The sequence below is a fragment of the Sorex fumeus genome, unplaced genomic scaffold (assembly GCF_029834395.1).
Source record: "Sorex fumeus unplaced genomic scaffold, SorFum_2.1 ptg000007l, whole genome shotgun sequence".
NCBI classification, from domain to species: domain Eukaryota; kingdom Metazoa; phylum Chordata; class Mammalia; order Eulipotyphla; family Soricidae; genus Sorex; species Sorex fumeus.
Genome location: NW_026606064.1, coordinates 4,624,051 through 4,636,853, shown reverse-complemented (window position 1 = coordinate 4,636,853; position 12,803 = coordinate 4,624,051). Strand labels below are relative to the sequence as shown.

The 12,803-nt window shown below is 40.5% G+C and overlaps 1 protein-coding gene across 1 annotated transcript; it reads left to right on the top strand.

Annotated features, from left to right (window-relative positions):
* The first annotated feature begins 11,858 nt into the window (after window positions 1-11,858).
* Window positions 11,859-12,803, top strand: LOC130042194 (olfactory receptor 8I2-like). The gene has a single exon (XM_056134482.1). The coding sequence runs from the start codon at window positions 11,859-11,861 to the stop codon at window positions 12,801-12,803; it is 945 nt and encodes a 314-aa protein (XP_055990457.1).

The following is a 12,803-nucleotide window of genomic DNA, read 5'->3' as shown; positions in this document are numbered from 1 at the left end:
TCTTTCTGTGCGGGTGTGTTGTGGTTGTAGGGTTTGTCTTTTCTTATAGTAGCCCCTTTAGGCCTTGCTTTAGGTTTGGTTTTGAGTCTATGAAGTTCCTGAGCTGCTGTTTATCTATAAAATAGTGTACTGTTCCTTCGATTTTGAGGGAGAGTTTAGCCGGGTAGAGTATTCTTGGGGAAGCATTCATTTCCGTGAGTTTTTTGACTATATCTCGCCACTGCCTTCGGGCTTGTAGGGTTTCCTCTGATAGGTCTGCTGTGAATCTAAGGGATGCTCCTTTGTATGTGATTTCCTTCTTTGCTCTTGCTGCTTGCAGTATTGTGTCTCTCTCGGCAGTATCGATCATTCTAACTATGATATGTCTTGGAGTGTTTTTGTTGGGGTCTCTTTTAGCTGGCACCCTTCGGGCTCCTTGAACCTGAATGGCTGCATTGTGCAGCTCTGGGAAGTTTTCAGCAATGATTTGTTTGACGGTGTTTTTTTCGTTGGGATTGTTTCCCTGAGGTTCAGGTAGTCCCATGATTCTAATATTGTTCCTCTTGGAATCATCTGCTAGGACTCTGATTCTCTGTAGAGCCATTTTGAGGTCCCTTGCCACTGTCTGTTGTTGCGTGTTGGCTTGTTGCAGCTGATCTTCCAGGTCACTGATTCTCTCTTCAGCTGTGGTCATTCTACTTTTAAGAGAAGAAACTGAGTTTCTCATTTCATCTATGGAATCTTTTAATCGTGACTTTTCTGCCCTCATTTCTTCTCGTAATTTGTCGATTTTTTCTGTGGTGTTACTGGCTGTCTGTCTGACTGTTTCATTGAGTTGATTGAACATCTTGATGACTTCGTATCTGAATTCTATGTCAGAGAGGTCCCTTAGGTGAGCTGTATTGACAGAATGGTCTAGATTGTTTTCTTTGTTCTCCCCTTGTTTTGGAGATTTTCTTTGTTTCTTCATATTGCTGAGTAGGTTGGGTTACTAGATTCCTTGGGGACTAGGTTCCTTAGTATGGGAAAACAACCTGCGGCCGTGTGAGTGTTGGTCTGCCTGAAATTAAGCCACGCCCACTTTTGAGGCCACGCCCACTTTTGAGGAGGCCATGCCTCTACAGAACCCTGGGTTTGGGATGAGATGGGCGCTGCGGTCAGGTCAGGAGTGAAGAGGGCAGGGCAGACGCTCAAAACTGCTTCTCTCCAGGCATCTCGGGGGATACCTGGGGTCCTGCAGGGAAAGATGGAGGTCCCAGGGTCACGAGCCAGCAGCTGTGCTGACCTGGAATTAAGATGAGATGGGCGCCGCGGTCAGGTCAGGAGTGAAGAGGGCAGGGCAGACGCTCAAAACTGCTTCTCTTCAGGCATCTCGGGGGACACCTGGGGTCCTGCAGGAAAAGATGGAGGTCCCAGGGTCGCAAGCCGGCAGCTGTGCTGACCTGGAATTAAGATGAGATGGGCACCGCGGTCAGGTCAGGAGTCCTTCAGCTTTTTTCACCCCTGGCAGCAAGGTTGCTGCCACCTCAGAGCTTATTGGAAAGCCAGGTATGAGCCAGCGGTGATGGGGTAACTGCAGTCTCATGGGAAGGGGTGTGATACCAGCTCACCCTTCACGCCCTACTGAGGTCATGAGTTTCCCCCCCACAAGCGGTTCTCTGGCATGGCCATTGCTCCAGAGGCAAAAGGACTTTATCCAGAACCCAGCAGCTTGCAACAGAGAAATGAATGGACCATGTGTTAAACTACAGCGTCATGCCTCCCCAGGAGGGAAAGGGTGCTGCTCTGTTCTGCCATTTTCCCCTCTGGCAAGGTGGCCGCCGCCTTAGAGCTTATTGGAAAGCCAGGTATGAACCAGTGGTGAAGGGGCAACTGCAGTCTCATGGGAAGGGGGACGGTATCGGCTTGTCCTTCACAACCTACCGAGGTCATGAGTTGCCCACCACAAGCGGCTGTCTGGCATGGCCATGGCTCCAGAGGCGAAAGGACTTAATCCAGAACCCAGCAGCTTGCAACATAAAAGTGAATGGACCATGCGTTAAACTAGGCGCCATGCCTCCCCAGGAGGGAAAGGATGTTGCTCCCTTCAGCCTTTTTCCCCCCTGGCAGCAAGGTCACCACCACCTCAGAGCTTATTGGAAAGCCAGGTATGAGCCGGCAGTGAAGGGGTAACTGCAGTCTCATAGGAAATGGGGCGGTACTGGCATGTCCTTCACACCCTACTGAGGTCACGAGTTGCCCCCCATGAGCAGCTCTCTGGCATGGCCAAAACACCAGACACACAGAAACCAATATTGTAATTATCTGGCTCTGTGCGAAATCCAAAATCGTGGCCACGTGACATTATATGATTCTCATAACCGGCTGTAGAAAACAAAATATTTCAAAAAGTCTTTTCAGCAATTCTGATTGTTTGGGGGGAAATTCTAAACAATAATGGTGCATCTTTTGTCAAAATAGTGAATGTAATCATTGTAGAGAAGAGTTAAGTAGAAATCATCTGCCTCACAGGCATTTGGAGGGGTGGGAGGGGGGTATACTGGGGTTCTTGGTGGTGAAAAATGACTACTGGTGAAGGGAAAAGTGTTTGATCATTGTATGACCGAGACTTAAACCTGAAAGCTTAGAAACTTTTCCCACAGTGATTCAATAAATAAATATAAAACGAAAAAAATAAATAAAATTTAAAAGAAAAATTAAGGTGGAGTTCATGCCTAATTCAGTCAGCTAATCAGTGGCTGAATAAATAGCAGTACTCCTACAAAAAAAAACGAAAAAAAACCCTTCAATTTATATTTTATTGCATATATTACCATAAAACTATAATCAATAAGGTCACACAGAAAATAGTTGATTTTTCTCAGTCCCTACAGCAGTAAATCATAACTATTGATTACAATTAGATTGTTCAAGGGACTGGAGAGATTCTCAAGGAAAAGACAGCTTGTCATGCACATGATTAACCCAGGTTCAATCACTGATGTACTATATGATACCGAGACTGCCAGAAATGATTTCCTGAACTTAAAGCCAGGAGTAAGCCCTGAGCAGGAGTAAACCCTGAGCACCACTGGGTATGGCCCCCAAATAGTTTGATCAAGTCACTCACATTTATAATATTTATCCCAATCAATCATATTGGTCTGTAAAGGTAAAGGCCCTCCCGTTGAGCATCGATTTGCTCGAGCGGGCCCAGTAACGTCTCCATTGGAGACTTTGTTGTTACTGTGTCTGGCATATCGAATACTCTCGGTAGCTTGCCGGGCTCTCCGAGAGGGGTGGAGGAATCGAACTCGGGTCGGCCATGTTGGCCGCTTGTAAGGCGAACGCCCTACCCGCTGTGCTATCGCTCCACCCTTAATACAATTATAGGTCATATTTTAAAGATAAATGATACACATATTTGGCAGAGAGGGGTCTTCTAGGAGGTGTTAAGAGTTCCTTGAACTCCTCTTAATTAATTTCAACTAATCAAGAAGGTTTTTTAATGTGAGGGCTTGAGATTGTGGTGCTGCTCAGGTCTTTCAGTGCTGGGAGCCACAGTGATCAACTGAACATGCTTAGTCATTCATGGGTATATTCCTAGTGGTACTCAAGGGTCCCCAAACAACATAACTACATCTTGTTATATTTGAGGGATAGGATAGTTCTGGGGAAAAAACTGAGTTTTGGTACACGCAAGTTATATGCAAAAATTCCTATACAATATCTCAGTTTCCAAAACAAATTATACACACACATATATGTATATATGCATGCATATTTATATGTATATACATATATATGTGTATATATGGGGCGGGAGCGATAGCACAGCAGATAGGGCACTTGTCTTACACGTGACTGACCTGGGTTCAATTCCTCTGCCCCTTTTGGAGAGCCAGGCAAGCTACTGAGAGTATCTTGCCTGCACAGTGAAGCCTGGGAAGCTGCCCGTGACATATTCGATATGCCAAACACAGTAACAACAAGTCTCACAATGGACTCTCAAATGGTCTCTCTCAAAATATACTAACTAATATAGATTACTGCTGACTGCTCGAGCAAATCAATGAATAACGGGAGGGGAGGACATATATATATATATCTATATATATATATATTTGATGGGGCTCTTATTCATAGCTCTCTGCTCAAATTCACTCCTGGTAGAGCTTGGAGTGCCATATTTGGTTCCAAGAATGGAACTAGGTCACCTGCAAGGCAAGTGACCTACCCACTGTACTATTGATCTTGCCCTCCAAATAAAATATATTCTAACTTGAGAACTAAAAATCTAAAATTTAAATACATTTAAATTTACTGCAGACCAAAAGGAAATTAAAACATTTTAATGGCCACTCTATATCATAAAAGGAATAATAATATCCCTGTGTATTCTAGAGGTAAAGGATCCTTCTGGTGAATGATGGGAATATAAATTCCTCAATTACAAGTAACAATATAAAAATAAAATAAGAAATGAACATGAAGTCAACACAATTCGGTGGGGAAAAATAAAATGATACAACATCAAATAATTGGTGAATTACCAGAGAAATAGTGAGAGCTAAAAAAATCCTTTAAAATATAAAATTTTTATGAATATTATATATTTTATATGTTCCATATTCTTTTAAATTATTTTGGAGAAAAGGATGAATAACCAACATTTAACAAAGTATACTAACTAATATAGATACCCAAAAGCCTCCATCTCCCTCCTACACCCCAGAGAGCCCAGCAAGTTACCAAGGGTACCCAGCCGGCATGGCAGAGCCTGAAGAACCACCCGTGACATACCAAATATGCCAACAACAGTAGCTAAATTGGGTCCCATTTCCCGAACCCTGAAGGAATCTCCAGCTGAGTTGGAAAGAATGAGAGGACTTGTACTAAGCAGAAGTTGTGCGAGTCAACAGGCAGGAGGCGTCCTGTAAGTAGCTGGCCACCAAGGCAGCCCACAAGAGCACACCAGTCACCAGTGACATATAGAAGCCACACCACTACAGACCTGACACTGTAGCATTAAGCAAGATCCACCAGCTGCCATTCGAGCAGCTGGTGCGCGAGATCGCACAGGACTTCAAGACCGACCTGCACTCCCAGAGCTCTGTGGTCATGGAGCTGTAGGAGGCATGTGAGGCCTTCCTGGTTGGGCTCTTCGAGGCCACCAACCTCTGTGTATTCCCCACCACGTGCATCACCATTGTGCTCAAGGACATCCAGCTGGCGTGCTGCATCTGTGGAGAGAGAGCATAAACTTTACGGTGCTAAAATCTCAGGGATGGTTTTTGGGAGGGAAAGAGTGTCGCTCGTTTCTGCCTTTATCCCCCTGGACAACAAGATGGGGGCTGCCTCAGAGCTTTTTGGAAAGCCAGGTATGAGCCAGTGATGACAGGGCAACTGAAACCTCATGGGAAGGAGGGCATTCTCAGCTCGTCCTTCACGCCCTACTGAGGTCACAAGTTGCCCCCCACGAGTGGCTCTCCGGCCCGGCCATGGCACCAGAGCCACAGTAATCAATCTCATAATTATCTGGATCTCAGCAGAAATACTTCCAGGCTTAATACGTAAAATATCAGAAATCCAAAATCGTGTGGCCTCTATTGCGGCCACACGACATCATTTGGTTCTTGCAACTAATGGTAGAAAACAAATTATTTCACAATGCCTTTCCAGAAGGTCTGATTTTGGGATGTAAACTCTACATAATAATTGTGTACTTTTTGTCAAAACAATGAATCTATTCAAAGTAGTTAGAGATTTAATTATAATTCATCTGCATCACAGGCATTGGGAGGCATGAGAGGGGGGGTATATTGGGGTTCTTGGTGGTGAAAAATAAGTACCGGTGAAGGGAAATGTGTTTGATCATTGCATGACCAAGACTTAAAAATGAAAGTTTTGTAACTTTTCCCACAGTGATTCAATAAATAAATTTTAAAAAATAAAATAAATTTGGTTTCGATTTCATGTGGTTTCAATTCCTCCATCCCTCTCAGAGAGACTGGCAAGCTACCAAGAGTATCCGGCCTGTGTGGCAGTCTGGGAAGCGACCCGTGATGTATTTGTTCTGCCAAAAACAGTAACAACAAGTCTCACAATGGAGGTGTTACTGGTGCCCGCTGGAGCTAATTGATGGGAGAACAGTGCTACAGTGCTACACACACACACACACACACACACACACACACACACACACATATTTATATACATGATATCTGCTCAACATCACTCCTGGTAGAGCTTGGAGGGCCATATTTGGTTCTAAGAATGGAACTAGGTCACCTGCAAGGCAAGAGCCCTACCCATTGTACTATTGATCTAGCCCCCCAATAAAATATATACTAACTTGAGAATTAAAAACCTAAAATTTAAATTTACTGGAGACCAATGGGAAATTAAAACATGTTAATGACAACTCTATATCACAATAGGAATAATAATATCCCTGTGTATTCTAGAGATAAAGTATCCTTCTGATGAATGATGGGAATATAAATTCCTCAATCACACGTAATAATATAATAAAATAAGAAATGAACATGAAGTCAACTCAATTCGAAAGGGAAAAATAAAATGATACAACATAAAATAATTGGTAAATTACCAAATAATTATGAGAGCAAAACAATCTTTAAAAATATAAGTTTGTTAGGAATATTATATATTTTATATGTTCCATGTGCTTTTAATTATTCTGGAGAAAAAAGATGAATAACCAACATTTAACAAAATATGCTATCCTAATATAGATCCCCCAAAACCTCCATCCCCCCACCCCAGAGAGACCAGCAAGTTTCCGAGGGTACCCAGGCTGCAAGGCAGAGCCTGAAGAGCCACCCCTGATGTACCAAATATGCCAACAACAGTAGGTAAATTGGGTCTCATTTCCCTAACCCTGAAGGACTATGCAACTGAGTTGGAAAGAACGAGAGGGCTGGTACTAAGCAGAAGACAAGCAAGTCAATGGGCAGGAAGGCACCCTGTAAAAGCTGGCCACCAAGGCAACCCACAGAGCAAACCAGCCACCAGTGATGAATAGAAGCCACACCACTACAGGTCCAATGCTGTGGCACTAAGCAAGAATAGCCAGCTGTCATTCGAGTGGCTAGTGTGTGAGATCGCATAGTACTTCAAGACCGACCTGTACTCCCAGAGCTCTGCGGTCATAGCATTGAAGGAGGTATATGAGGCCTACCTGGTGGGGCTCTTAGAGGACACCAACCTCTGTGCATTCACTGCCAAGTGCATGACCATTGTGCCCAAGGACATCCAGCTGGCATGCTGCATCCTCGGAGAGAGAGCATAAAGTTTACGATGGTAAAATCTCAGAGCTGGGACAAAAAGAGCCTTTGCTGGAACCAGCTCAAATAATCAATGATTAACGGAATGACAGTGACAGTGACAGTGACTATTCTAACATAAAATGGAAGGTCAAAATGATAGTACAGTGGGTAGGACACTTGCATTGTCTGCATTGTCTACTTGGGACTCAGATATGATTCCAGGCACCCGACGTGATACCCCCAGCACTGCCAAAAGGGTTCCCGGAACAGCGAGCCAGTAGTAACCCTGAAGACTATCAGGTGTGAACCAAAAACCAGAATAAGTAAAATATAGAAATAATCACATATATTCAAATGCTAAGTATGATAAAAAGTAGTTTGAAAACCAAAGAAACAGTACAGCAGTTAGGGTGCTTGCCTTGAAAACTGTTGAGCCAAGTTTGATCACCAGCATCCCATAAGTTCCCCCAAACAGAGCCAGGAGTAATCCCTGAGTATCGCTGACTATGGCTCCCAAACAAGAATCAAATAAATAAGAACAAAAGAAGCACGCTGACACATTAAGTCAAAGATAGACAATAATTTTGTGAGACTTTGTAAAGAGGAACATAGGTATCTCATGGAGAAGATATATTTGTGGCCGCCAAGTCTCAGTCCTTTATAACAATGAGATTTTCAGTTGATGGTTATTAATAATTCTTTAAGTTATAACTTTCAAATTGCTGGAAATTGCACTCTTTTTGATTGCATGTATTTTTATCAGCACTATAGAAATATAGAACATAAATACAGAATAGAAATCAAGACAGGATAAACAGAAAAATGCAAGCGTTTTAGAAGGCACTTGTCTAAGGAGAATGTCAGATTCTCCAGTGAGAGAATAATTCTGGGAAGTAAAAGAAAGAGAATATGTGCTTCCAAGGTAGGTTCATGGCTAACAATAGCATTGCCATGAGTAATCACTGAGTTCAGTGCCAGAAAAAGCCCTGAATATCTCCAGGTGAGTGGTCCATAAACCAAAAGAGAGAAATAGAGAGGGACAGAGACAGAGACAGAGAAAGATAGACAAGACAGAAAGAGAAATGAATTGTTTGATAATACATATATAGATTATTGACATGTACTGTAACATAATTTTAACATAAGTTAATAATATGGAATCAGAATTAGCAAGCTAAGTTCTTTTTTTTTCTTTTTTTTCCCTTTATTTTATTTTATTTTTTTTTAAAGTTGTAGATTTACAATTTTTTGTGCTTTGGTTTCAATTATACAATGATCAGATACCCATCCCTCCACCAGTGCCCATTTTCCACCACCATGGATAATATCCCTCCCACCCCCATCCCCCCATCCCCCCGTCTCTGTGGCACGGCAATCCCCTGTGTTCTCTCTCTCCTTTTGGGTGTTGTGATCTGCAAAAGAGGCATTGAGTGGCAAACATGTTCAGTCCATAGTCTACTTTCGACATGCATCTCCCCTCCTGGGAGGATCCTCCAAACATCCTTTATTTGGTGCTCCCTTCTCTATCTGAACTGCCCTTTCCTCTAGGATACCCGGCTGGCCTCTAAGTTATGGAGTAATCCTCCTGGTGCTGATCTCAGCTATTCTTGGGTATTAATCTCATACTTTGTTACTTTATATCCCCCAGATGAATGCAATCTTTCTATGTCTATCCCTCTCTTTCTGACTCATTTCGCTTAGCATGATACTTTCCATATTGTACCACTTGTATGTAAATTTCATGACTTCATCTTTTCTAAGAGCTACATAGTACTCCATTGTGTAGATAAGCTAAGTTCTTAATGCCCAGAAAATTAGCTAATATGGTAAGGGAGGGAAGTGGTTATCTGATATTCTCTACATTAGCACCTTAAATACATCATTATTTCTGTGAAGCTTTATATATGATTATATAAAGTAAAGTAAAAGTAAAGGCCCTCCCGTTGATCATCGATTTGCTCGAGCGGGCCCAGTAACGTCTCCATTGGAGACTTTGTTGTTACTGTGTCTGGCATATCGAATACTCTCGGTAGCTTGCTGGGCTCGCCAATATGATTATATATGCTAATATAAAGACATCAACTTTAAATCACCTGAAGTACAGTTCTAGAATTATAATTGAATGTAATTGTTTATGAAATTTAAATATGTGCAAAAGTACACAATATACATCTGATGATTTCCACTAAACATGATTTATCACAAGTTATAAATGAAACTTAAGTCCAATTCACTTTAAAGTCTCAAGAGATTAAAGATGCTAATTCACAACTTTTTTAATGAATAAGTTTGAGAGTTTGAGGAATAGACGTTGGTATAAAACAGCTATGCAACACACTAGATTTTAGAAGTCAGTACTTTGTCATGGACTGCTTTATAAAAAGGCTAAGAACAAAACTAAATCTTAATACAAGTGAACTTGTTAATTCCCAAGCATCTTTTAAAATATGTATAGTTGTACTAATTTGGTTTTTATTTAAACCGTAATGATAAGGGTAATATGTATATTACTCAGACACTTCATGACATTCCCAAATACTTATCAACTTTATGATATTAACACAAAATTTAATTGTTAAAAAAATGCTCTGTTCTTAACAACAGCATTTTACATTTAATCAGAAATAATATCTTTAGACCTAAATCATTACATTGACATTACATTAGGTTTTTTTTGAAGATGAAAAAAGTAGAATCATATACTAATTACTAATGGTGAAGGTGATTAATATGATGAATAGTACACATTTTCTCTTCTTGTTGTCTAATCATATAAATGAGCAAATTTAGCAGAAAAAAAATAGCTGAAAGAGATCCAGGTTTCCTTTGGAGACTGCATTGCTGGTAAGTCTGATTTTATGGTCTTTTTTCCCACTACAACTGAGCTCATCATATCTATATATGCTTCCAAAGACAAACTGTTCCTAAACTTCTGCATCTTTCAGTTGGCCCTGGGAAAGTGCTTTTAATGGCAGGTGAGACAAAATTCTGTCCATGGATAAATACTTATTAAGCCAGCCAAGTACGTAAACTGGACCCTTACTGAGCCTGGGGACTCTAAGTACTTATTTACATTAAAATAAAACGAATGCTGCTCAGATAATTAAAGAAGTTATGCTTATGTTTGAGCCAAATTTTCATTAGTACTACATGTTTTCCTTTTTAGTTATTTATTACAGAATTGTGTTAATAAAGTTAGAAAAAAGCTATTAATTACTTGGTAGTGAGATCACATTGTATTTTATTTCCTTGTTTTAAATATGAAAATGCACATCTACTGTTTTTAGTAATTTAGCATTGATAGGAAATGATCAGTTAGTAATACATGGACTGTGCTTGACTTCACTGATAACTATGTGCTATGTATTAGAAATCACATATTAACTAGCACACATACATTTTTCTTTGTATAGTTTAATTTCCTTCTTGGCTTCATCTCACAACTAAAGAGAGTATGTGATATAAAATAATGTGTGAATATTTTTAATATTAAATGTGTAAAAAGGGTGATTCTTATTTTCTGTTTCTTTCATTTAGTATAATTTTTTAAAGAGAAACATTCTTGCACATTTTAACATAGCTGTAGTCTAAGGAATAATCCAACGTGTCTTTCTAAAATCTTAGTAAGCTCATGAAACTACCCTAAAAGACTTCTGTAGTGATAAAAAAAGAAAACTGCAACAGAGGGATTTAAAATTACTAACTCAATGAGATATAGATCTTATTAAACTAGTACCTTGATACAGGGATGTGTGAATTCAGTAATAGATGAATACAGGGACTGTATGACTTGGCATATCATATCTGGAAAGATATCTTGAACAATTCTTCCAGATACAGTTAGAGAGTGTTACAATGGTGCACAATTCTGAACATAAAATTCTTTACTACTGGAGTGATAGCACAACGGGTAGGGTGTTTGCCTTGCATGCGGCCAACCTGGGTTGGATTCCTCTGTCTCTCTTGGAGAGCCTGGAAGCTACAGAGAGTATCCCATCCACATGGCATAACCTGGCAAGTCCCCCATGGAGTATTTGATATGCTATAAACAGTAACAACAAGTCTCACAATGGAGATGTTACTGATCCCCACTCCAGCAAAATGATAAACGAAGGGAGGACAGTGGTACAGTGCTACTGTATTTATTGGTTTTGTAAGGTTGAATCAAATTTTATTTAATGATATATGTCATTTTACTTAGTGAAATACATATATATTTGAGAGAGATGTATACATTTAGAGAAAGAGGAGAGAGAGAGGGAGAAAGAGAGAGAGAGAGGGAGAGAGAGAGAGAGAGAGAGAGAGAGAGAAAGAACTGCTCAAAAGAGAATAAGAGCTTCTCCAGAGAGGAAAAGTCCAAGGTGGACATCACAGATTGAGGTGTTGGTAACTCCTAAGGTGGAGAATATACCCAATGTATGTCTTATTATATAAAAACATCATTAACAACTCATAACGAAATCAAAATTATTTGACATTTCTATTGAATCTGCTATTCATCAATAACATCTAGGTCAACTAAGGTGATTATTAGGTTTGTAACAAACTTGAATCATTGCTATTGTTCTTTTTCTCCCGATGCTGAAACACAGACCTGAGATAACAATAATGGCCAAGAACAATTTCACTCAAGTGACCTTCTTTGTACTCTCTGGATTTCCCAATTACCCTGAAATACAAGTCAGCCTTTTTCTAATATTTCTCTTTATCTACCTATTCACTGTACTGGGAAACCTTGCTCTCATCCTCTTAATCACAGTGGACTCTCAACTTCATACGCCTATGTACTTTTTCCTCAGCAATTTAGCATTCATTGACATATTTTACTCCTCTACGATAACACCCAAGGCATTGGTAAATTTCCAGTCCATCCAGAAGACCATCTCCTTTGTTGGCTGCTTTGCTCAAATGTATTTTTTTGGGTCTTGGGTAGGAAGTGAATGTTTTCTGCTTGGCTCTATGGCCTATGACCGCTATGTAGCAATCTGCAACCCCTTATTATATTCAGTAGTTATGTCACAAGAAGTTTGTAACTGGTTGGCAGCAATGCCATATGTGATTGCATTTATAAATTCTTTGATAACCATCTCTGTGATCAGCAGTTTACCATTCTGTGATTCAAACATCAACCATTTCTTCTGTGACACCACAGCTCTTTTGGCTCTGTCCTGTGTGGATATTTTTAGCACTGAGCTGATGATCTTCTTTTTAGCTGGCTTCACTATTCTTTTTCCACTTTGTATTATTACTGTCACTTACATTGCCATTATCTCAGCCATCCTGAGGATCCAGTCTGCAGCAGGCAGGAAGAAGGCGTTTTCCACGTGTGCATCTCACCTCATGGGGGTAACTATCTTCTATGGTTCCCTGACGTTCACATATTTGCAGTCTGATAACTCCTTATCCCTGACCCAGGCACAGGTGGCCTCTGTCTTCTATACCATTGTCATTCCAATGTTGAATCCGCTCATCTACAGTCTGAGAAACAAGGATGTCAAAAATGCTCTGCTGAAAATTATACATAGAAAAACTGTTTTCATGAAGAACCTATGA